This window comes from Vulpes lagopus, chromosome X, assembly GCF_018345385.1.
Source record: "Vulpes lagopus strain Blue_001 chromosome X, ASM1834538v1, whole genome shotgun sequence".
NCBI lineage: Eukaryota > Metazoa > Chordata > Mammalia > Carnivora > Canidae > Vulpes > Vulpes lagopus.
The window spans coordinates 102,959,167-102,986,317 of NC_054848.1; the positions used below are offsets into that span (position 1 = coordinate 102,959,167).

The 27,151-nt window shown below is 42.7% G+C and overlaps 1 protein-coding gene across 1 annotated transcript; it reads right to left on the reverse strand.

Moving 5' to 3' along the window:
* FRMD7 (FERM domain containing 7) lies at positions 1 to 26,247 on the reverse strand. The gene is made up of 12 exons (XM_041740490.1): positions 25,924 to 26,247; positions 24,976 to 25,080; positions 24,095 to 24,137; positions 21,510 to 21,543; positions 18,681 to 18,778; positions 10,199 to 10,313; positions 9,874 to 10,021; positions 6,391 to 6,486; positions 4,097 to 4,260; positions 2,287 to 2,355; positions 2,091 to 2,166; positions 1 to 1,083 (listed from the first exon to the last, which is right to left on the reverse strand). The coding sequence occupies exons 1-12, from the start codon at positions 26,245 to 26,247 to the stop codon at positions 1 to 3; spliced, it is 2,355 nt and encodes a 784-aa protein (XP_041596424.1).
* Between the last annotated feature and the right edge of the window lie 904 nt (positions 26,248 to 27,151).

Genomic DNA, 27,151 nt, shown 5'->3' on the forward strand with positions numbered 1-27,151 from the left:
TTAAGCTACAAAGTAATTACATGGTTTTAGCAAAGTCCTGTCTTCAGCAGTTGGTGTATTGAAAGAAACACCTTCATCCTCTTCATCGAGCTGTAGGCTGCCAGAAGATAAGCGGATTCTGGCCATGGGCGACCGTGTTCCTTTGCCATACAAAGAGTAGTAGTCTGGTTTAAGAATTTCCGATTCTGAATCACTGGATTCACTACCTATGTACCTTTCTGCTGCTCCCTGATCTGTTAAAACTGTTGGAAACCCCTGCTCTGCAAACATATATGTAAAAAGGTCAGCTTTACGACTCAGAGTAGGACAAGGTCCTAAAGGTCTATATTCAGACCCAAAAGGAAAACGGATAGTTTTCATGTCTGATTGGCTCTGGGATCGTTTTGGGGTTTGCTCTTGAATGCTATATGCAAATGCATCTTCTGAATTTGCCTCCTCCGCCTCCAGATCTACGTTGATGTTGCTCTTACCAGTAGTCCTGGCCATGGCTTCTTGGAGTTCTTGAAAGTCTTGTTGGAAGCTCTTCATTCTGACATTCCTTGGGCTTCTTTTGGCTGGCTTCATTGTAGTGGACTCCAAACAGCTGTCTGGCCTGTCATTTTCCTCTGCCATGATTGGAGACCGTCTGGGCACCTGGGGTGGTCTGTCCACATAAAAAAAGACTTGAGGAGGCATAATGTCGACCTGCTGACCAGTACAAGGGATATAGGGCACATCTGTGTACGTTAGCTGCCTTGCTGGACTCACTTTGCTTGCAAGGCCAGAAGACGTGCTCATGAGATTGTCAGCAAACTTAGAGCTTGGTTGGAAGGAGCTCAGAGGACTCCTTTCCCCAAAGTAGTCTCTGGGATCCGGGTCAGTACTAAAGACAGGGTCTGTATAAATAAAAGGGAAAGAGGAACTGCTCTGGGACTGATGTAGCAGTGTCAGATCCACCTCTGGTTTGGAACACTCCAGCTCGGCGGCAAATGTCACCTCCACCGCTGAGTTTCTCCTCCTGCTGTCAAGCACTGGCTCTGACGCGTGCACTCCATTCACGTTTCGGTAGTACCCACCACCATATGCTAGCCTCAAATCTTCCACCTTGGGAGAGAGGACATGTTAGTGAAAGAAAAGAAAAGCCATTTGGTTGGGGTGGGGGCAGGGATCTAAACTAGCCTTCAATTTCACAAGGGTATTTTTCACAAGGTCATTTCCACCCATGTTCTATTGATGAATATATACAGAGGAGGAAATAACATGTACCATATCTCAATCCATGTGCTAAAAAAATGCACATGACAGTCTCCTTTCTCACTGCCATTCCACTCCCTGCCTCTGAGTTCTCCAGGTACTTTGGCCAGCATGGTATCTCAAGCAGTGTGGTTTATAAATAAGCCAGGGGGTCTCCCTTCTGGTTCTGGCTCTGTCATGTGACCTAACCTCCCTGCATAAAATGGTGGGCTAAGAGTGGCACGGGAGGGTCATATGTTAGATGGTAACTTCCAGCATTATATTTCCGTAATGCCTTTGAGATTAAAACTGCCTATGATTTGAAGACATGAGAGTTTGTGAGACCTATAATTATTTTTTTTTAGAAAGAACAAAAGAAAAATAATTTACATGGTTAATGCTATAAATCTTAAATGAAGCCATCATCTCAGTTCCAGGAGAATGTCCCTTTGTTCTTAAATTAAGTGACAAAATTACACAGCAAGAGTACTTTAAAACGTTAACCCAAGACCCCAGAGCTTCCTCAGAGCCTTAGCATTTTTAATTAGGTAAAAAAGAAGAGCTTTTAGTTTCAAAAATACAAAGCCACAGAAATTCATTGGGATCCGCATTTTTGCATGATGTTAGCAATCCAAATTGCAGTTTAAAGATATGCCAGATCCTTTCAATCCATAAGGTACACACCAGTGGTAATTTATTAAATGGTCTTCTATTGGCTGGGAAGACTAGCTGACAGACCTCCTGAGGAGGCTAGCCTACTCGAACAGAGCTGCCTTTTTGCACACCGGGGAGATTCTGGCAGAATCAATTCCTAAAAGCATTTGACATGTAGATGCATTACATCTATCTAAAGAAGAAGGGATTTTCAGAAACCTTACTTGTTTTGACACATCAGAGAGGAGGTCCGGTGAGGACCTGCACTGTCGTTCATGGTACTGAGATGGGTAATGTTTCCTGAAATCCCCAAAGAGAGAAGGAATTGAAATGGTCTTCAGGCACATACAGAATACATAGAATCTCTACATTCATCTTAATATCAACATGACAGAGAGAGAGAGAGAGAAAAGCATATACCTTTCAAATGGTAAGCTCCTCAACCTCCCTTTCTTTCCATATTCCAAAAGCTGCCGTTGGGTTCTTCCACTATGAAAAAGAATGAGTTCAACATCTTATTAACATCACTCATAATCCAGTAGGCTACTCAACCTCCAAAGCATCATCTACTGTTTTTTTAAGAATTTATTTATTTATTCATGAGAGATACACAGAGAGAGAGGCAGAGACACAGGCAGAGGGAGAAGCAGGCTCCACACAGGGAGCCCGAGGTGAGACTCGATCCTAGGACCCCAGGATCATGCCCTGGGCCGAGGGCAGGCTCTAAACCGCCAAGCCACACAGGCTGCCCAATCTACTGTTGAAGTCAAGAGTCTGCGTGAATGACATAGGCCATGAATCTTTGGCCATCACAGGAACCGTACCACCTGCTCTTCGAAGGAAGTATCAGGCCTAGAGCAACCTCAAATACTCAGAACCCAGATGATTTTTAAAAGCTTCGAAACAGGACTCATCACAGTTAAAATTCTGGCCTTGAGGGATGCCTGGGTGGCTCAGTGGTGGAGTGTCTGCCTTTGGCTCAGGGCCTAATCCCGGAGTCCCTGGATTGAGTCCCACATCAGGCTCCCTGCATGGAGCCTGCTTCTCCCTCTGCCTATGTCTCTGCCTCTCTTTGTGTCTCTCATGGATAAGTAAATAAAATCTTAAAAAAAAAAATTCTGGCCTTGAAAACAAATTGACTTCCCTATAAAGGCCTCTTCCCTACCTGCAACTTTATACACAATTTCTAATAAGGCTATTTATCTGGTTTCCCAGTTCCTGTCAGAAGAAAAACAGCTAATGAAACAGTAAAAGATGTTTGCTCCAGCCAGACATATGCCAGCAGAGAAAACCAGCTGACGGCTGAGAGGAACACAGGAGCCAAAAAAGAAATCACACACAAAAATAATAAAACCCCCAAAGTATGAGCCATTTATCACTGGGGTGCAGGGACTGACACACCCCCACACACCCTGAGGCCATCCCTGTACTACAGCTGCCTGCAGAGGATAATAAGTGGTTTATAATAACTCAGATCATTGAGAAAAGGGCAAGGTATGCTCAGTATCATCTGTTCAAGAAGGCGGGGATTTGTAAAATCCATTTTGGAAAGATTCCATCAAAAATATGTATGTTTTTAAGATCTCAGGTCTTACTGAGGCGGGCTTCCACTATTTGAAAATCCCCTGTGGGAAACATTCTATTAGAAGGTTTTTGTTTTTTGTTTTGTTTTGTTTTTTAATCTTAGCTAAGAGTTTTGAAAGCTTATTCCAAAGAATTCCTAGGCTGGTGTGTTTGAGTAAAAACGAGATCTTGTTTTGACCTTACTTCCATTCCTCTAAAGTGTTGGCTGCCGTGAGGAGCCTCTGTCGCCATATTGCTCAGTGTTCTGTCTCCCTTAGCTCCTCCAGAGCTTTCTCCCCACCTGTCTTTCGCCCAACCACCACCAAATGGATGTTGTTGAGTTTTCCTTTCCGTGGCTTGCATGTAAGTTGTGATATACGGAAAAGAATAGGTTCATTAAAATACATCTTCTCAAATGGCGCAAGTCCCCCCCCCCATCCTTGCCAATATTCTAATCTAGCCCCTTAACTAGAGGGTGCTGCCCTCCTCCCGTATCCCAGTAAGGAACTATTGACCTAAAGTGTCACACAGAGAAGGAGTAATAAAGGGGACTACCCTTAAAGGGTTATTGGATTATTGCTTCTAGAACTCAACTCTTCCCTATTGCATTCCACATTGCTGAAAAGAAGTTGTGTGTATAGTCTGCGTATGTGCGATACTTCATTACCTATAGCGGAAACTGGAACCCTTGCTGCACAGTAGTGTTTTGGGCTTTGATTTGGGCTCTTCAGAAAGTCTGAAGAAAGCATGGTACTCCACACAGGTCTTCCAGAAAGCCTTGCAGGCATCTCGGCTGGCCATGGTGAACTCCAAGGTGTCCTTGCACAACACCTGTGTAAACCAATTTCCATCAAGCGAAACATCCTTAGAGAATACCAAAGAACTTCGAATCCCAATGCTTTCCAAACTATTGGTCCAGGGGCCCATGCAGCTTCTGATTTTCCACTTGGCTCCCTACAGTCTTCACACCTACTAAAACCAAACCATTGGCAACCTTCCGAGGAACAGACAGGGCCACTGCTCAAAAACGGAGCATTCTCTGAGAAGCCAATCTTGCTCTGCAGCTCCTGCACCTCAAACACTTTTTTACCCCCTCTTCTCTGCCAGGAACATTTTTATGAAGTTGTAAATTAGGTTAAAATGAACATCAAAGGGCATCCTTTCAAAGTGAGGAGAAGTTATAAATGACCAACAGGAAACAGGGGGAGGGGCAGGAGACGATTTCCTTACAGATGGTAGGCTTTATAGGATAATTACCCATATAGGAGTCTTTTTTAACATACCAGCTAGAAACACTTCGTCCTCCTATCCTGCCTTGTTCTATGACGCTCTGTATTGCTCATTTAGCATATTCTAATCTTCTCTAGGGGAACTTACCCTTCCAGACCTAAAGTTCAAATTTTTCCATCCCCCTACCCACTACATTACCCCCATTTGCCCATGCATGCATGCAGCCCTGTTTTCTGCTAAGTGCCCCCCCTTCCCTCATTCCAGGTTCCTGCATGCAGCCCTGGGCCACTCCATGAGCTTCACACTAGATACAGTCTCCTGGACTGCTCAAATGAACACATTTAAAAAAATATTTTATTTGGGATGCCTGGGTGGCTCAGCAGTTGAGTGTCTGCTTTCAGCTCAGGTCGTATCAAGTCCCACATCAGGCTCCCTGCATGGAGCCTGCTTCTCCCTCTGCCTATGTCTCTCTGTCTCTCACGAATAAATATAATAAATATATAATAAATATAAATATAAAATATATGTTAAATATATATAAATTAATAAATATAATAAATTATAAATATAAATAAATGTTTAAAAATATAAGAAATATAATAAAAACCAGTTGTGACTTGGTGGGAATTGCACACATGCACAAGCAAATAGAAGTGCTGTTCTCTCTGCTTAGTCCCACCAGGAAACCCAGTTAAACTGTGCTTCCCTCCTGGGTTTATTGCTGAGCCTATGGACTCCTTGGAAAGGGCCTTGCTTGACTTCCTACTTATTCTTTGTTCTTTGATGTGTCTAACTGCACCTTGCACTCCACCAGATGCTAAAAGACCAGACTGCCTGCAGAGAGGGCTCCATTTGAGAATGAACCTGGTAATCAGCCTCTTACCACTTTCAATATTTATTTTTTTTAATTTTTTTAATTTACTCATGAGAGACACAGAGAGAGGCAGAGACATAGGCAGAGGGAGAAACAGGCTCCCTGCAGGGAGCTCAATGTGGGACTCAGTCCCAGGACCCCGGGATCATGACCTGAGCCAAAGGCAGATGCTCAACCACTGAGCCACCCGAGTGTCCAATCAAATGAACGCTTTTATGTAAGACTAGGATCCAGAGAATGAAGCCCAATCTACTGGGCTAGAATGAAGCCTAATATCCCGTAGGTCGAAAAATGAAAACATTTTTCACTTCCTTAATAGTCACAAAAAACATCTTTTCTAGCACCTTTGTCTTACTCTGTACAATGCAGCCTTGACCAGTAATAGATGCTTTCGCTTGATCTACACCCACACTCCCCCACATCCTGCTTTGGCAAATAGGTGTTCAATTATTTGGTATGTACTCCATGTTCAGTTATTTTTGTTTAAGGAAAGGAGATGAAAATATAAAATGGGGCAGATCGCATCAAATAAATATGTCCATAGTCCTAGATCTGGTCACTTCCATTTGACTTATCAAATCCCTGTGGTGGTGGGGGGGTGGTTTTTAAGGAGACTTGTCTTTCATTTCAGCCACCCCATTTTCCTACTAGTTTATTCATTCTGAATTGCCAATAGGATTTCTTGGTGTTTTGCCTCAAGTAAAAATATGACTAACACTCTGGTTTATTTATGTAGAGGCAAAAGAGGGAGTCCATCACCCCTCAGCTTTCACCACTCACATTCAAGCCATTTGCTGAAACAACCAAGAAATCCCAAGTGAACGGAAAGTAAAAGAATTTATTAGAAAGCTACTTACCAAGATGTTGGCATGAAGTTTGATGAGAAAATGCTTTCTCTTAAAACTCAACTTGCGGATTTTAGCCCAGTTGAAAGTATTGATCTTTGTATTTCCCTGTAATGACATGCATGGCAGATTTCAAGGTGAATGACAGCACAAGTTGGTTTGGAATACAATGAGAACCCATTAGAAAACATGCTTCATGACTGGGACCATCCTACCTCTCGTACAGACTGATCCTGTCATACTAGGTAGAAGCTGAATGTCATACTTGGTAGAAGGTAGAATGCCAAGAAGGCATTCCAGGTGGGGCATAGGGCTGCTCTGAAATACAAGCAAGAAGGGGTAGGGCCAGGAAAGTTTTCTAGCCCAGATAGGGAGACCAAGGGAGGAAGGGATGACTATAGTAGCTTCTCTAATTCCACCCCCTTTCTATGTTTCCAGATTCAACTGCCACCCCATTTACTTAAACATCTTCCAGGGCCCCTCACTGCATGTATCATCAAGTCTAAATACTTTTGGCTGAGGTATCCTTGCTTCAGCTGTATTGAATATCCATCTGGCCTTCTATCCCACTGATTCTAGAAAACACTCTTCCATCCAGTCCAGTATCTTCCCTCCCAGAGGGCTCCTCATTTTCCTTAGCCAGAATCACCTTCCCCATAGTCAAGCTGTCCTGCCAGTCTGGTAGCACCCCTTCTAAAATATTCTGTATAACTATCCATTTCTAACTCCTCTGAACTCCTTTGGCTCTCCTGGACTGCCCAAACCATTTAGCTTTTTTTGGATGGTTGGTTGGTTGGTTGGTCAGTCGATTGCTTGATATTTGTTTATCACATGGCCCAAAAATCAAATGTATACAAAAAATATATGCATCGAGAAGTCTCACTCCCACCACTGTCACACCTCTGTCCCTCTGTACCCACGTATCCATTCTCTATAGGAAGCTGCATTTTTTAGTTTGTTATGTATTCTTGTAGTGCAACTTCAGGTAAGTATGACGGATTAGCTTTTGATTACTTACTGAGTGATATTGATCATTATTTCTCTGGTCTCTCCAAATAAATTGCTAGTATCTTAATGACAGGAGCCATAGGTCATGCTTAATGTTCATTTCTTATTGTGCCATCTTTTACCCTTCTCAGGGTCTTTGTGTGCCGTTTGTCTAGAATCCCCTCCCTCACCTGCCAATCCTATCTCTTTGGGTTTTTTTTTTAAGATTTTATTTATTTATTCATGAGAGATGCAGAGAGAGAGGCAGAGACATAGGTGGAGGGAGAAGCAGGCTCCCCACAGAGAGCCCAATGTGGGACTCAACCCCAGTACCATGGGATCATGACTTGAGCCAAAGGCAAATGCTCAACTACTGAGCCACCCAGATGTCCCCAACCCTATCTCTTTGATCTGGACAACTTCTGCAGGTCTTGGCTTAATTTTTTTTACGTTTATTTATTTACTTATTTTTAGTAATCTCTACACCCAACATGGGTCTCAAACTCATGACCCTGAGATCAAGAGTAGTAAGCTCTTCCAACTGAGCCAGCCAGGCACCCCCTTAGCTTAAATGTTAAAGCTCTTTTCTCATGTGTTACCTTAGTACCCCATATACATTACATTTGTTTAAAATGACTTGTTTATTTTTTTAATAAATTAATTTTTATTGGTGTTCAATTTACCAACATACAGAAAAACACCCAGTGCTCATCCCATCAAGTGTCCCCCTCAGTGCCCGTCACCCATTCCCCCCCCACCCCCCGCCCTCCTCCCCTTCCACCACCCCTAGTTCGTTTCCCAGAGTTAGGAGTAAAATGACTTGTTTAATTGGCTGTCTTCCCCCTATTAGAATGCAAGGTCCATGAGGCACCTGGGTGACTCTGCCAGATGAGCAACTGACTCTTGATTTTGGCTTAGGTCATGATCTCAGGGTGCTGGGATTGAGCACCACGCTGGGCTCTACACTCAGCAGGGAGTCTGCTCGAGGATTCTCTCCTCTCCCTCTCCATCTGCCTGTCCCCTGCTTGTGTTCTTTTTCTCTCTCTCATTCTCTATCTCTCACACACACAAATAAATAAATAAATCTTTAAAAAAGAAAGACTTTGTAGAATACAAGATCCACGAAGTCAGGATCACTCCCATTTCCCTCTGCAGCTCTAGTGTCTGGCACAAAATGGCTGTACAATAACCATACTGATGGGAGGATGAATGAATAGATTACTGCCCAACTCTGTAAATATATTCAAACCCAATGAATTGAACAGTTAAACCCAATGGATTTTATAGTGTGCAAATTATATCTAAGTAAACCTGATGTCATTTTTTTTTTAAATTTTTTTTTTAATTTATTTATGATAGTCACAGAGAGAGAGAGAGAGGCAGAGACACAGGCAGAGGGAGAAGCAGGCTCCATGCACCGGGAGCCTGATGTGGGATTCGATCCCGGGTCTCCAGGATCGCGCCCTGGGCCAAAGGCAGGTGCCAAACCGCTGCGCCACCCAGGGATCCCCTGATGTCATTTTTTTAAAAAAGAATAATGCAATACAAAACACATACAAAGTACTCAGTACACAAGTATTCTTTTTTTTAAGATTTTATTTATTTATTCATGAGAGACACACACAAGGAGAGAGAGAGAGAGAGAGAGGCGCAGAGACACAGGCAGAGAGAAGCAGGCTCCATGCAGGGAGCCCGATGTGGGACTCGATCCCAGGTCTCCTGGACCAAGCCCTGGGCCAAAGGCAGCACTAAGCCTCTGAGCCACCGGGCTGCCCGCCCACACAAATATTCTTTTACTGAATTTGGGCTGGGACAAATCAGACCAGCTATACCATTCACACTGTCCACAGAAGTACTTACACTGGAAGAGATAACAACTAACACAATGGCCTCACTCCCCTCCCCTTTCCTTCCCCATTTGCTCCCATGCAGTAGGAAATGCCAAGGATCCATCCCAGGTTAGAGTGGAATGGGTCAAATTTCCTCCTAGGTGAACAGATATGCCTGTGACCCATTGGGTCTTTTGTCCACTTGTGTGGCTCTCATGCTGCAAAACTTAACAACCAGAAACATAAGAGGGCCTACATTCTTCTAGCCAAGTCTGCACCTGACCTGTTTGTGACTTACTTCAGTGCTCTCACTGGGCCCCTGTGGGTTGTTTCTGGATTGGGACAGGGTGAGTGCATTCTGTGTCACAACCTAAGCTTTTAGGGTGCCCAAATCCATATTCATATTTAGAGTCTAAAAGTTCCAAAGAGCCTCTTGATTTTGTCTCACCACCACACTGGCCCGATCTAATGTGTGAGCTCCTCAGAATCAAAACAGCCAGTCACAGACCACAAATGGAAACAAAGCACATTGAAGGGAGAAGACTAACCCATGACATTCATGAGCATCCCCTCCCCCCTTTTGGTTGACCGAGGGCTGAGGTCACCACAGGAATGGACACCCGAGTCTGAGCTAAGGTCACCCCCAAATTGACAGGACTTTAAAGGAAAGAGTTTTTACCCGTAACACCAGTACTCCCATGTGAGCAACAGCCAGGTGGATCTGCATCCCTTCGCCGTCACTGGCGGGGTGGGGCCTGATGCCATACATATCAAGCTTCCTCGCTATATCCAGTAGCAGAATGTCAGATTCAGCTGGGCTCCTGCCACTGCCAAGGGAAAGAATTAATGAGCCTAATAAATGTAGCAAGAATGACACCTGCACCCAAAGGGCTCAGTGTGTTCCTGAGGCCGAAGCTTCTCTGACTTTAGGACTTGCTTCTAAGAGTTTGTCCCCAGCTTTCGTGTTCCTGCTGGTGGAAGCAGGTGCCAGCTGAAGTACTTACGTGTGCTTCTGATGAAATTGCATGATCTTGCTCTCTAAACAGTCTTGGTTTGGTAAGTACCGGGTCTGTGCCAGATGTTTCTTAGCTGTTTCTTCATGAAAGTCTCCCAGTTCTGCTGCATGAGAGAGAAGTGACATCCACATTAGCACTGAAGAGTTTAGTAATGGAGTGCCCAGCAGACCCCCTGACCTCCCCCAAATGGTCCTTTCTTTGCAGCCAATGTGGCCCTAGGCCCCCCACTCCATGCTTTATGTGGATTTGTATTTTAGGATATGGGGGAACTAACTGGATCTTTTTAAAATCAGAAGCAGTAGGTTGTGGAAGGGGTAACTGGGTGATGGGCACTAAGGAGGGCACTTGATGGGATGAGCACAGGGTGTTATACTATATGTTGGCAAATTGAATTTAAATAAAATATTTTTTAAAGACAAAAAAAAAGAAGCAGTGGGTTGCTATGAAGTCTCAGTATAGTCAATCAGAGACACACTGTAGGTCTTAAAGGCTCCAGGATCACAGATGAATGTTTCATTAGTTCTTTCTTCCTCAGCCTGGTTATGATCTTTTTCTTCTCACCAGTCCCCATTATGGGTTGAAATGGTGTCCCTCTCCCCTCAGATTCAAACGTAGAAGTCCTAAACCTCATACCTCAGAATGTGACTGTGTTTAGAGGTAGCCCTGTAAAGAAGAGGTTAAGTTAAATTGAGTCAGTAAGGTGAGCCCTAATCCTATCAGACTAGTGTCCTCATAAGAAAAGGAAATTTGATCCTGTGAAGAGACACCAGGAGTGCAGGTACACAGCGGAAAGAGCAGGTGAGGATGCATCCAGAGGGTGACAATCTGCAAGCCAAACAGAGAGGCCTAAGAAGAAAGCAAAGCTGCCAACACTCCAGTCTCGGATTTCTAGCCTCCAGAACTGTGAGAAAATACAATTCTGTACACTGGGAAATGAGTAAAACCCCAGCTATCCAGAATCCCCAGTAAATGAATCATTCTGGAAATCATTCTGGCTTTTCCAAATTACTGGCAGCTATCCCTGATCATAATCTACTCTTTTCTTGATCTCTCTAGTTTATTGTTATAAACATCTGTCATAACACAATGCCTATAAAGGTGATCGATGTATACAGGACTTATCTGCCCCTACAGTTAATGGATTCAAAATGTTTCAATTTCTGAATTACTGTGTCTTCTTTATAATTTTTATGCCTTTTCCCTCTCCTCTCTGTCAGATTGATGTGAATCACTTCCTGGTTACTGACTTGCCCTGAAAAGTTCTCTGCCCTTGGTTCTAATTATGACTTCTAACTGACAACCTAGATATCCAAAACTGTTAGCATTTTATGAATTGTAAGAGTAAATACATTCTCCATGGAATCCTGTGACTAAAATACATAGACAAGGGGGACACTGATGTTGAGTGCTAGAAACTTACTTCCTTTTTACTCTTGATTTTTTATTACATTTTAGACAGGTGACACATTCATGACAGATGATATACATATATATTTTTTTAAGATTTTATGTTTTTATTTATTCAGAGAGAGAGAGAGGCAGAGACACAGACAGAGGGAGAAGCAGGCTCCATGCAGGGAGCCCGACGCGGAACTCGATCCCAGGTCTCCAGGATCACACCCCAGGCTGCAGGCGGCGCTAAACCTCTGAACCACCCGGGCTGCCCTGTATATATATATTTTAAAAGTTGCGTCATAATGAAAATCCTCATATAACAAGTTGTTTTTTTTTTTTAAAGACCAAACCAAGGGCATCCCTGGTGGCTCATCCCCTCTGCCTGTGTCTCTGCCTCTTTTTCTCTCTCTCTCTCTCTCTCTCTCATGAGTGAATAAATAAAATCTTTTAAAAAATTAACTTAAAAAATAAAAAATAAAAAGACCAAATCAATGGCTTTTTAATTTTTTTTTGCCAAAATTGATAAATGTATAAATCTCATTAAAACACAAATGGGCCCATATGATTTCACTGATTAATTCTATCAAACATTCAAAGAAGATATGAAGACCAATTCTTCACATACTCTTCCAGAAAATAGGAGAAGAAATACTTACCAATTCATTCTATTAGGCTGGTATTACTCTGATACCCAAACCGGGCAAAATCATCACAAGGAAACTACATCTCAATATACCTCATGAATACAGAGGTAAAAATGCTCAACAAAATAAACTGAATCCAGCAACATATAAAAAGCATTATGCATCATGACCCAGTGGGATTTATCCCAGGATTGCAAGATCAGTTCAACATGTGAAGATTAATTAATGTGATATAAAATGTCAATAAAATAAGGGACAAAAAATAAATTATCATTTCAAAAGATGCAGAAAAGCTTTGAAAAAAATCCAACACCATTTCATGATTTAAAAATAAAAACATCCAGGGGCACCTGGATGGCTCAGTCAGTTAAGCATCTGACTCTTGATTTCAGCTCAGGTCATGATTTCCAGGTTGTGAGATCAAGCCCTGCATCTGGCTCCATACTGGGTGTGGAGCCTGCTTAAGATTCTCTCTCTCCCTCTCTCTCTGCTACTCTGAGCCTCCCTCTTTTAAAAAAATATAGTAATAAAACTTTTTTTAATCCAACAAACAAGGATTAGAAGGGAACTTCTTCAACCTGATAAAGGTTATCTATGAAAACCCTAGAGCTAACATCATAATCATACTAAATGTTGAGAAACTGAATGCTTTCTCCTATGACCAAAAAGAAGACAAGGACATCTATTCTTGTCACTTCTATCCAACATTGTACTAGTGATTCTAGTCAGTATAATTAATCAACAAGAAAAAATATCAATAATTTGCCCTGAAATAGAAGAGATAAAACTGTCTTTACTTGCAGTCAACATGGTCATGTGTGTGGAAAATCCTGGGGAATCCACAAAAAACTACTAGAATATAAGGTAGCAAAATAGAAGATTGATATACAAAAAGTACTTGTATTTATATACATGAGCAATGAACAATCCAAGAATGAAACTAAGTTCCATTTACAATAGCATCTAAAAAAATAAAATGCTCAGGAGTAAATTTAACAAAAAGATGTACAAGGCTTGTATAACTGATGATTACAAAATTTTGCTGAGAGAAATTTTTAACAGATCTATATAAATGGAGAGACATTTTGGGTTCATGCATTGTAAGACTCAATATCGTTAAGATGGTAATTCTGCCAAAATGGATCTATAAATTCCATGCAATTCCCATTGTATTTTTAATAGAAATTGATAGGTGATCTTAAACCTTACATGGAAATGCAAAGGATGCAAAATAACCAAAAACAATTTTGAAAAAGAACAAAGTTGGAGGATATACACTTCCATATTTCAAAATTTAATACAATGCTATAATAAATCAGATAGTGTAATAATGGCATAAAGATGTAGTGTAATAATGGCATAAGTATGTATAGATCAATGGAACATATAGTTAAGAATCAAGAAATAAACCCTTAAATTAATGGTCAATTGGTTTTTCAAAAAGATGCCAAGACAAGTCAATGGGGGAAATGATAGTCTTTTCAAAAAAATAGGAAAAAAGGACAATCATGGACAAAGAAAAAATGAAGTTGGATCCCTACTTCACAACATATACCACACAGGCAGGCAAAAAAAGACTCCAAACAGGTCATATAACTAAATCTAAGAGGCAAACCTGTTAAAGATCTAGAAGAAAACTTAGGAGAAAATCTTTGTGACCTTAAGGTTAGGCAAAGAGTTTTTCAATACAACACCAAAAGTATGATCCACTAAAACATATTGAAAAAGGGGAATTCTGCCAAAATTAAAAACTGTTCCACTCCAAAAGCCAGGATTAAGAAACAGAAAGTCAAGCCACCAAGCTGGGGGATAGTTTTCAAGTTACATATCTCATAAATTATTTTTAATCAGAATATATAAAAATCTGGGGTGCCTGACTGGCTCAGTCAGAAGAGCCTGTGACTCTTGATCTTGGGGTCATGAGTGTGAGCCCCATGTAGAGGTTACTTTAAAAAATAAATAAATGAAGTTGGGCAGCCCGGGTGGCTCAGCAGTTTAGCGCCACCTTCATCCCAGGGTGCGATCCTGGAGACCCAGGATCAAGTCCCACGTTGGGCACCCTGCATGGAGCCTGCTTCTCCCTTTGCCTGTATCTCTGTGCCTCTCTCTCTCTCTATGTCTCTAATGAATAAATAAATGAAATCTTTTACAAAATAAATAAATAAATAAAGTTAAAAAAAGAATATATAAAAATCTCTCAACTGTCAATAAGAAGACAGCAATCCATTTTAAAATGGGCAAAAGATCTGAAAGGCATGTTACCAACAAAAATGTACTGACTGTTAATAAGCAGATGAGAAGGTAATCCACGTCATTAGTCACTAGGAAAATGGTAATAATAACTGCAATGAGATAGCTCTTCATACCCACTAGAATGTCCACAACCAAAAAAATAGAGAATACCAACTATTGGTGAAGATGTGGAGAAATTGGAAATGTGACACATTTCTGGTTTTATTGTTATAATTAAGAAAACAGTTTGGCAGCTTCTTAACATTTTCAATGTAAATTCACCTTAAAATGAGGCAATTACTCTCCTAGTAATCTATTCAAGAGATACGAGAACATGTCCAAAGACTCATACATGTATGTTCGTAACATTATTCATATTTGCTAAGCTTGAAACAATCCAAATGTCAACAATCAAGTACATAGATAAACAAATGTGGTATGTCCATAAAATGGAATACTACTCAGCAAAAGAAAGGAACCAACTGCTGCCATTCATGCTGGAACATTCATGAATTTCAAAAATACTATGCTGAGTGAAACAAGGCCACAGAAATGCAAAAGACTACATATTCTATTATTCTGACTAAAATGTTTGGAAAGGGCAAATCTATAGAAACAGAATAATTTAGTAGTTGCTGGGGCTGAGTATGGGAACAGGGAGTGACTGCAAACGTGCATGAGAGGTCTCTTGGCATGATGGGAATGTTCTAAAACTGGACTGTGGTAATGGTTGCACAACTTTGTAAATTTACTAAAAATAGTTGATTTATAGTCTTTAAAAGGGTGAATTTTGTGATAAGTATATTATACCTCAATACAGCTGTTTTCAAAAATAAATTAGTGGGGCCCCTAGGTGGCACAGTCAGTTGAGCATCCAACTCTTGATTTCGGCTCAGGTCATGATCTCGGGGTCATGGGATCAAGCCCCACGTCGGGTGCCTTGCTCAGTGGGGAGTCTGCTTGTCCCTCTCCCTCTTCCCCTCCCCACATTTGTGCTCTATCTCTCTCTCTCAAATAAATAAAAAGAATCTTTAAAAAAAAAAAAAACCTAGATACACACACACACACCCACCAACTCTTCAATTTATTAAGCACAAAATCCTGACTCGATGTTGACCCTAGGACAACACAAGAACACATAAGACTGTGCTGGTTTTTCACTCCACGCAAGACTGTGACAATCTAGGAAGAGACCTACGAAATGTAAATGAGTAAAATATCAGCAGTAAAAGAAGGTAGCAAATTTTACAAGCATCTTAACTATTACCACGTTGGCCCCCAAGTACCATCATCTCTTTCTTCTGCAATAGCTTCTTCTCTGTTCTCCCCACTTCCATCATTCCATCATAAAGTTTTCACCCTAGGTAGCCAATATGATCCTGTTAAAAGCTAATTCAGGGGCACCTGGGTGGCTCAGTCAGTTAAGCAACTGCCTTCGGCTCAGGTCATGATCCCGGGGTCCTGAGATAGAGCCCTGTATTGGGCTCCCTGCTCAGTGGGGAGCCTGCTTCTTCCTCTCCCTCTACCCTTCCCCCAGCTTGTGTTCTCTCAGTCTATTTCAAATAAAATCTCTGGGAAAAAATAACTAAATAAAACCTAATTCAGATCATCTCACTCCTCCGCTTAAAATGGGTCAGTGGCTTCCCACCTCAGGTAATGTTCTAGGTCTTTAAGATGCTTCTAAGGCCTTCCACAATTACTCTCCCTCTACCCTCAGCTCTAGCCAGCTACAGGGCCTGCTTAAATGTTTCTTGAACACTCCTGGCACACTCCTATCTCAGGGCCTTTGCACAGGATGTTCTCTCTGCCTGGAACAACCTTCCACCAGATTTCTGCAAGACTTGCTGTCTCACCTCCTTCGAGTCTTTGTTCAACTGTCATGTTCACAGTGAAGCCTACTCTGATTACCTCATTGAAAAATTCAGTACCCATCCCCAGGATTCCCCATCTCCCTTCCATATGAGATTTTCTCTGGTGAACCTTCTAACATACATTATATGTTTCCTTATTTGGGTTATTGTCTGATTGTCCTCCACTGCCAAAACGTGAGCTCCATGAGAGCAAGGCTCTGTGTCTGTTTAGTTTGCTGCCATGGTTTGCCGCCCCTATAAGAGCACCTGCCATGTGGTAGGTACCCGATAGTTTTTGTTGAATGAATGACAAAGAAGTTACTAAGAGCATTCATTAAAAAAGACATGTAAGGGAGACTTAGGCGGATGAGGTCAGAATGCGGAGATTCTTGAGTGCCTAGGACATAAACATGGGATGAATGAATAAGTGAAAAAATGAACAAGCAGCCTGGTGATGTTCTACACACTGCCTTAGCATCCAGTGAAATGGATTGTGAGGAGTTGGGCTCACTGAAACTTTTAATTTTTCCCTATGGAAAGAACTTGGATTGACAAAATAGCCTTTAGAAAAGCGGAAGACGGGCACCGAGGTGGGCACTTGATGGGATGAGCACTGGGTGTTATTCTATATGTTGGCAAATTGAACACCAATAAAAAATAAATTTGTAAGTAAAAAAAAAATAAATAAATAAAAAGAAAAAGAAAAGCGGAAGTCCTCTGTGCTATGCCTGAAATGGCCACTAGGGAATGCCCAAATCCATAATGCTGAACTATTAAGAATGAAATGGCCTCCCCAACAGCCAGGATAGAATATTGGGGAGCCCCAGTCATTAACGGGCTGATAATAAAAAAGGATAAGTCTTCCAACATTGTCTGTCTATCCACCTTACCCCGTGCCCCCCACCAAGCCAAGCACTGAAAGCCCATCAATTCAACTCTTAGTTTTCTGCCACCTCTCCTGAACAGACACTATGCTGGAGCTGTCCTCGAGCTGTGTCTCCGCCTATCACTACCTGTCCCATTCCTATGTGCCCTTTTTAGGTCTAGCACAAAAGACACCTCCTCCAGAAGCCTTTCCTGATTACTACTGCTCTCACTGCCCACTGCATTCCTGATATCCTGGGGCTGTCATCACCTGTCCCAGTCAGTAGTCCCTCGGTAAACACTCATTTAGATGCTGTCCCTATCCAAGCACTTCATTCTGGAGTTCTCCGTGAAGTCAGAAATCTACCGCTCTGGCCTGCTGGGAAGGTCAGGGACAGAGGTCAAAACCAAACTTGTAAAACAAGCCAAAAAACGACTTTATAATCCTGCAAAAGTGGTAAAGAACAGCCTATTCTTGGAAGGCCTCTCTAGAAGAGAGAGTGAATCCACTGGCCATATAAGATGAAATACTACCTCCAGCTGCCTCGACCCTGGCCTTCGGGGTGCAGGAGAAGCCTGGCCTGCCCGGCTTCACCCCATCCCAGGCAGGCCCCCACTGTTCCCCCCAGGTCTCCTTTTCCCTGCCTTCATTATTCAGCATCTAACTACTTGGCTGCCAGCAAGTGGGGAACTCTAATAGACGCCTAAGGCCTTTTTCCCTTTCAGCCTCTTTCCACCTGCTGTACTCTGTGTTTTGTTCTCTGGACTCATGATAAAGAGCAACACAAAAATCCCATCAAACATGACAATGTGCTGCAGAAAGCATGTACCAGAAATGCATCCTGGGGCAGACAGAAAGAGTAGAGCTTGCCTGGCAAAATCCATGCTCGGACAGATTAGTCCAACCCAACTCCTGGACAGCAAGCCCCAGGCAGGGTGGCAGGAGGCATGTTGGGGGGAGAAGTTACACCATGATAGAAGAACATCAGCATTTACTTTTAATCTATATAACCACTCAGTAAAAAGGTACTCTTGTTACTATTGTAAAGACTAGGAAACTGGAATGCCTGGGTGGCTCAGTGGTTGAGCATCTGCCTTTGGCTCAGGTTGTGATCCCAGGGTCCTCAGATGAGTCTCACATTGGGCTCCCCGCAGGGAGCCTGCTTCTCCCTCTGCCTATGTCTCTGCCTCTATCTGTGTGTCTCTCATGAATAAATAAATAGAATCCTTAACAAAAAGACTAGGAAACTGAGGCACACTGGTAGAGGGGACTTCATACAAGCCTACAAACAGCTAGAACATAGCAGGGACTGGATTGGAATCCAAAGCCACATAACCATAATGAACAACCCCTTTCTACTGGACCATGCCAATTCTACACACCTTACACAGCCTTTTTCTCCTCTGGAAGTCCTAACACATCCTGCTCCTTTGCATGGTTCTCTATCTGGCTGACAGGCCCCAAAGTTGACATTTGCTACTTACATTGTAGGATGTGAGATACCATCAACGCTGTACAGTTCTCACTGCATGGAAGCCTTCCTAGAGCCAAATCCTTCTTTATTTGAAGAGTAAAAAGATACCTGCAAAGAAGTTGGGGAAAAAAATCTTGAGAAAGAAACAGGAACAAGCAAGAAGCATTTCCCTTCTCCCAGATCCAAGATGTTTCAAGAAAGAAACGGCACCCCCAATGAGATGCCTTTTTGGGATGGTGACTAATGCATAGGCTTTGCTTCAGCCCCAAACTAGCACCAGACCACAGCTTGGCTGATCCAGCATTTGGCAAGCCTCACAGCCATTAGGAATCACCCTGGCTAAATCCTCCTGCCAACTTGAGGGAGTTGGCCAATCATCCTCTGGTGGTTTCTGCCACATAGCTAAGCCACATACCCAGCCCAAAAGAAAGGGAGATTCAGCAAAAATGAGCCCGCTGAAGATGCTCTGTTTACCAACTGCTACCAAGCACTCACTATCAAAACAACTTAGGTTGGTGGGACAGGAGCGATCACCCCCATTTTATAATTACTGAAAGGCAGAAGTTGGATGATTTTGACAAGGTCATTTGCCCAAAGATAGTGAAACCATGGTCAGAAGTCAGGTCACCTGCTGAATTTAGGCCTCTTCCTATCCAGAGATGGTGTTGCAGAAATCAAGGAGTTGAGGCCATGCTTCACCCTGACCACCTTCTCTGTATCATCAGAAGCCGGCCCATCACTTGGCACAGAGAAGGTAGAAAATGCCTGTATTCTGAATGGAATGAAGCCAGACTGCCCTTTTGCCCACCAAGGGCTCGTCAGGGACCCAGAAAGTGCAGGTTGGTATCCAGAGCTTGGCCAAAGAGATAGCATTTGTTCTACACTTTCAAGCCCTTATCAAAGGAACATCAACTTTGAAAAAATGCATAAAAGTAAGATTCTATCACTGACTGCTTTCTTCCATGGTCCAAAATTGGTGCCAATATTTTATTTTATACCTTAAAACACTTACTGAGTATCTACCATGGGCATTTCCTAACATAAGATGTGACTTTCTAAATAAAGTTTTATCTGGACTTTTTAATTTAAATCAATTAAGCCTTGAAGGCAATGTGGTAAATCAAAATTAATTGCAGGTGATAGATACAAATCTAGATTAGAAAAAAACAGGTAAAGTTAGTAGGTGATCATTCAATTTATAAACTCATTCATCATTATAATCCTTCAAATTATGAGTTCCCCTAATGGGTTAAAAATGACTCAATTAGAAAATTTATATTTGCATGTCACTCTCAGAAACTCATGGATTGGCCCCAAACAAGGCATCCTTGCGAAGTCAACTATGGTTAAGTATCTTTGACAGACCATTGAGAAAAAAATGAGGTCTAACCTTTGCCATTGCCTGCTTTCAAATATAGATGTAAATGAGAATAATAAGCCTCAATTGCTAAAGGGAAAAAGAATCTCATTTTGCTCCTAGCAAGCAAGAAAGGAAACTTCTTGTCATTTGACACTTTTCTTGCTATTAAGAGGGCAGCTGCCTGCTACAAATACCAAATCCTCACTCTGAACAGCTGATGAATCATTTATCATCGCATTGATTTTTCTTTTCTTTTTTCTTTTTGGCGGTGGGGGGTGGGGGAGAAAGTTTATCTCCATTAAAACTGGTCACAATTTGAGAGTCAACTTAGCAAGTGCAAACTGATACAGATACCAAGGTATCGGGTTATCTGGGAAAGTGGCCTACAACTCACAAATGTGGAGAGACGGGGTGAGCCAGTGACAGACTTGTGAGAAGTGATGTCTGCCAAGACCCCTCAGCAAACAAGTCCTCCTGTACCAAAGGGGCGAAGAACTGGCCACGAGCCATAGTGTCAGGGGTGGGAGGGGAGTGAGGATGGTGGGGGGAGGTGGGAGAAGTCCTGGCCAAGTCACTTTAGCTCCCAGCTCCCAGGACCCGTTTCCTCCCCTGTGAACCAGGAGGGCTGGGCTAGATGATTGCATATATCTCTTCTAGGGTAAGATTCTAGGGTCTAGCAAGCACAGTTGGGTTTGGAGGAGTGTTAAGTTGACAATGCATTTTTAGAGAAGTAGGTTTACATTTTAATTTTGATGGGCATTGTATATAAGTATAAATATACTTTTTTGAATGTTTTATTAAGAAAACTTGTGACTTTTTAACTTTTTAATTTTTATAAGTGCAAAATATTTTACTTATCTAAAATCATGAATAATGTATCATTATAAATGGTTGTTAAAATCATGAATAATTTATGATGATTAAAGAATCATAATAAAATTATCAATGATTTATATTATACATGATAAATAATTTATTTAAATAATTTTTAGACTATTTTGCACTTTTTAAATTTTTTACAAGTATATGTCATCATTACTCTCTACCTATTGGATGTGTGTGTGCACATGTCCGCACACGCGTATGCACGGGCACATGCACACACACAGTTTTCAACATCCACGGAAATTAGCTGGTATCACACTTGTGCCATCATGCTGCCCTCCGATTGCAACACAGATGTGATGAAGCCAAGCACTCTTACTGTTGCTGCAATTAATGGCAGAACCCCCAAGTGGGCACCCAGGCTGGCTGCCCTGCTAGAATGCCACCCTTCCTTCTCCCAGAGGTCCCCACCCTTTGGAAGATTAACACTTTGGGGACCAGCCAGGACCACCTTCTCTCCAGCTCCTCATCATCTGCCAGAGAGTGATTGAGGGCCAAGCTTTCCAGAGAAGACTAGAAGCCCATTCTCTGATAAATTGGAAATAATGATTCTTATGTAATATCATGCAGCAGACACAAAGGGATGTACTCTACCTTGTAAGCTCTTCTCGAAGATGTCCGGGGTCCACTGGGAAAAATTTCACCATAAATTCGAAAACAACGTCCTTAGGATCTTAAAACACAGTATCTCCATAAGTTTTATTTAAATGTCCATCACAACAGTTATAGGTCTTTCACACATACACACAAACACGCACACACACACACACACTTCACCCCTCCTCCTCCCTCCACTCCCCATCTCTCCCTCCCTCAGACTTTTAAGTTTCAATTTTTCACATTTCTAACATGGTGGTATTTCTGATTGAGTCTTTATGTGGATAGCAATCAGGAAAGTTCTCCTGCTCCTCTTTCTACCCTCTCTTTCTTTGAGTTTCTTCTTGTAAAGATGTGCCTATTTCTGGGCCCTTCTGTGTCCTCTAAGAAGTGTCCCATTAAAAAAAAATATCACTTGCCACTTGGGATTCTTCATTCCTGGCTGAGAGAAGGGCCTGCTTTAGAAACAGGTGACTATCATCTGGCATCAAGTATCTCATAAGAGAAACTACAAGTGTATAGAAGTGTATGCACTGCCGCTGCTTTGTTGCTTAAAATCTGAGTTAAGAAACTACATCTACTTGCCTTCACTCCTAGTTGCATTTGAAAAAAAAGACAGTATTTACATCAAAAGTAAACACATACATACACCATTAGTACCAGTCGTTCAGCAAATATTTGTCAAGTGTCTCTTAGCGGCCAAGCATTGTACTAGGCAGGTAGGTACCAGGAACGAAAAGAAAATTAAGCACTCTTAGCCTGGTAGAAGAGGCAGCACCACGGGCGGTTGCAAGCACTAAGTACCAGCGAAGTACAAGAGGGAGGAGAGAGGGCTCCAGTTAGATTGGGATGTCAGGTAAACAATAATAACGCAGGACATACTTACAACTTACACAAAGAAATGATTCTCTATCTGAAATTCCAACATAGTGGACATCTCTTCTTTTCACAGAGAACACCACACCTGAGGTTAGTTTTGCCATAGTCAGGAGAGGTAGGAATACCAAGGGGTCAGTGGCAGAAGTAAAGCTAGAGAGGCAGGTGTGCTTTGCCAATCATGCCAATCAGATTTCATTCTAAGGGCCATAAGGAGTCATGGAAGCATTTTAAGCCAGAGCATGATGTGATTGCCTTTCCATTTTCAATAGTTCCCTTTGGAAGTTGGGTAGATGATGGATGGGGCGGGGCGGTATCAGTTAGGAAGCCTTTGGAATAATGTGACAGATTATTATAATGGGGTGGGAGCAGACAGAACCTGCCACGGAGAGGGCAGGTGAGTGAAGAGACATCACAAGACAGTGAAATCCCCCTGCCTCAGAAACACCTGTGGACACTCCCCAACACAAGGAGGCCCAGGAATCTGCATTTGAACAAGTGATCCTAATACCCACTGAAATTTTGAAACTACCGCACAAAGTGGTGGAATACAGGGTGTGTGGGGGGATAGATTTTGTACGTAGTAGGCACTCAGATGTGAAATGAAACAAATGCACAATGTGCCATGTTAAAAAGAAAACATCTTCAGGCAGAAGGGAATGGCATTGAATATTGACATTGCAAGTGACAGAGTCAGGCTGCCTAAAATAAGCCAGTTAGGTATTAAGATCATTTCCAGTTAAGGAACACCTGGGTGGCTCAGTCGGTTCAGTGTCTGCCTTCAGCTCAGGTCATGATCCCAGGGTTCCAGTTCCCTGTTCAGTGGGAAGTCTGCTTGTCCCTCTTCCTCTGCTGCTCTCTCTGCTTGTAAGCCCACTCTCTCTCAAATAAACAAAGTCTTTTTAAAAAGATTATGTTGCATTAAAAGCCATTGAAACCCAGTCAATTCAGGAAATGCTCTTTACCTCTGCTTTAACTGGCTAAATTTACATTGGAAAGGAGAGCCTGTACCAGGAAGAAGGCTATCACCTTAGATAACTACATTATAATATGAACAAGGTGTGGTAGACATGGAGGTACCTCCCAAGGCCTGTTTGATCAAAGTCCTCTATGTCCCATTGTTTCTCAATGGCCCAGCAAACATTTGTTTACCAAACATTGACTTTTTCTTCTTCCTGTGAATTGCATTCTTTCCCTTTGAAGCCCCAGACCCTTATTCCCTTCTCCTTCATTCAGGATGACACACATAGCCCATTTTGACCGACTGTCTTTGTAATTTCCATGTCTGTGTGGCCTCCCCACACGTATGAGATTAAATCTGAATATCCCCTGTTCATCTGTCTCATGTCATTTTGATTCTTAGTCCGGCTAGAAGGGCCTTGAAGGGCAGAGGAAATTCTTCCTTCCCCAGGAACAGCGAGGATGCTCAAAGATTTGCAGTTTTCCAGTGTGAGCCAATCCGCAGAGGGCTGTCAATATCTGTATTCTTCAAATCTACCTGAAGATCCAGCAGCATGACTTTTTTTTTCATCTTGGACAAAATTAAAATGATTTCTTAATTGCTAGATTCACTGGACATATTAAGGATTAAAATAATGCATCGAAGCCCTTCTCTCTCCTTATATTTGGTAAGGAATCGTGTGGCACTGAAATCTTTTCAAGTTGTAACTGAGAATGAGATCCCTGAAGTGTTTTTCCATACTTACTTTTTACTTGCTTTGTAATGGGCTTCAGTAGTTCCAACCAGACCTGTGATAACATTAATAAAAAGAATTGATGAAATGTGGCATTGAGTGAAGCTTATTTTTTTGGTAACAGATAAAAGTCAACATAAAATAAACAAACACCAAGACAGCTTACACTCCTTCTAAAGATAGTTAGAAACAGCCGTGTCAAAAAAAAAAAAAAAAAAAAGAAACAGCCGTGTCAAAGAGATGATGTACCTCACCACACTCAATCAGCCCCCTTGTATTTGCCTGCTGACAGTGAATGTTGTTGATCTATAAACTCTTTGTTATTGACATTTGAATTGCTGCTCCCCTGCCTAAGCAGGGTGACAAAGGTGTCACATACAAGACTCATTAGTTGCTACGAAGACTAATGAAGGCATTTGGCTCTGCATTTGAATCCTACAGCCCCCAAATGCCAGCTTAATAGATATAAGGAGCCTTTCAGGGAAGGAGCTGGGATAACAGATATGCCAAGGCAGGACATAGCAGGAAGAACATAGAGAATGTTGGGACCTGAGAGAGGGGCAATAAGAGTCCCCTCACACTGGTGAGGTCAGGAATCTTCATTGTGGAGGCTGAGGTCCAGTCTCTGGAAAGCCGGAATAGATAAAGCTTAGGTTGCTATTTCACGGGGTGACAAAAGAGAAGCACAGGGTAGGAGAGTCTGTTTGGTAAACTGAGGTGACTTTAAATAGGCAAGGAGGGGGAAGAGAAAATCATTATTAAATCCAAGTATGTTGCAAGGGTTTAAGTGCTTTTTCACTTTTCAATCAAGTTTGAGCCCTACATACCTAGCCACAAACTGCACTTGAAAAGCAATTCTAGACACAAAGAACCCTATAATGAAACCAACTTACATTGTTTCCAGAATGGCTACAGAACTCTAATCCGAAATACTCCTTTTCAGCAAGATTTAGGTGGCCACAACTCAGGTTAAACAGCGCCTTCCCAGATGATTTTTGCTAAATGAAACAGAGAGATCACAGCACAGTTTGCGTCCCCAACCCTGATACAGTTACTGTGGTGCAGAAGAAAGGGTAGGAGCAACCCAACTCTGAAAACACAGCTTCCGGGGTCAGCACCGTTTAGAGGTCCCGCATCCTCTCAAAGGATGATGTTTTACAGATAAATACATACGTGTACCTGTAGATTGTCTTAGGGCCCCTTCCCCCACCAAAAAGCCTCAGACTCATGACAAACCCTCTCGGAAAAAAGACAGCCTTGCACTTAAACTATGGTGAGATCGGCAAATCTACCTTTTCAATGGAATTCTTTAATCAAGTCATCCCATGGGCAATTTGAATGATTTCCCCCAAATTGACTAGTTTAATCAAGATGCAAATCTGACCTGCTTAAAAATCCTTCTGTGGCTCCCCTCAGGATAAAGTCTATACTCACAATGGCAATCTTGACGCTTGGCTCTCTTCCTGCCTGCCTCCACCCTCTTCTCTTGTGCTTCCCCCTTGCTGGTAGTTTCCTTTCTAATAATTGCAGCCCACTTGCAGTTCCCCACACAGGTCAAGGAGTGTCATACCTCATGCTTCTGCTCCTGTCATTCCTTCTCCAAAGGCAGCCCTTCCCACCTTTCTTTGGTTTGGCTTACTCCTGCTCAGCTCAGACCCAGTCTGCCCTGGAGAGCACTCCCCCATCCCAATCAGCTACAGGTGAAGCCAAGGGCAACCTCCATGCTCCCAAGCACCCTCACTTACCTCCAACAAGGCACACCTAACCTGGGATGGCTGCCTTCCCCATTAGACTGAGTCCCTTCAGAGTAGAAGTCTTGCTTCATTTTCCTTGTCACTCACCACGTCTAACTCAGAGCCTGGCACCTTGGAGGTCCCCTTGGAGGGACTCTTGCATGTCTGTTGCTCTGATATGAAATTGACCAAATTACTCCGATGAGCTCCTGGAGTAGCCTTCGCCTGGCAGCTTTTCCCACCAAATCTGTGCACAGCATCATTCCTTCGCAGAAGGCCACACATAATTTTTTTCCTTCCTAAAGCCCACCTACATGGTGAGCACAAAGCAGGCCCCTTACCAGGCTCATCCGAGAACAGGAGCTTTGCAGATCTTTCAGGAACATCTCTTTGAGCCGAGCGCAGCTGGGGCTGATCTGCAGCCACCACCATGGCTGAACCCGAGGGTGGCTGTGGCAGGGAGGACAGTGATGGGGAAATTGAGCCCTGACTGATAGGCACAAAGACACGCTGCCACCGAAAACCCCTAGTTAACACCAGGTCACGTGGTCCCTATGGCGTGGCACAGGAAGCCGGGCGAGGGGAAATGTAGTTGGAAATCACCGACCCATAGTCTAAGGCAACAACCTTGATAGGTCAGAGAGCCCAGCCACCTTCCTCCCACCCTCTACCCTCTCCCTCAAGGCAAAGCCATGTAGAAGTGGGGGCACATCTGGTATTTAATAGCTTCCAGGAAGGTGGCCTACCCCACCCCCTTCCCCCAGTGACCAAAAATCCTCCCCTCTACCCTGCACTTCTCTGCACTTGGCTACATAGTCCAAAGCTCCACTGACTGGAGATGCAGCTGAGGTGACCAGAGTCCTATTTTAAAATGCAAAGAGGCTGCCAGCGGTGATACCTACTGCATCCCCAGCACCTGGAGACAGCTGGGGAGGAGGGGGTTGGATATTATGTGGGAGATCACATTGGAGCTGTGGTCCTGGAGAAGAGATTCATCTCACACAGAGTTGGGGGGTGCAAGGGTGTGAAGGGATTGGGGGGCAGTGGAGGAGGGGGCGTCTGGGAAGGAGGAGGGAAGGGGGAGTTTTTGCCTATGTGGCAAACTAGCCTAGGGCAAGTGCTGACACAGACCATTCCAGACAGATGAAATCGCTCCTATTTTTAAAGTCCTCCAGACAAGGAGCTGCCATGGGATTTTTATTATGAGAAAAAAAAAAAGAATTTCTAAAGAGAGATACGACAGCAATACTTTTTCCGACACCAGAGAAACATTTCAGTCATGAGGACCAAATTCCGTCATAGACTCCAGTTTCTTTGCAAATAATTTAAGAAACTC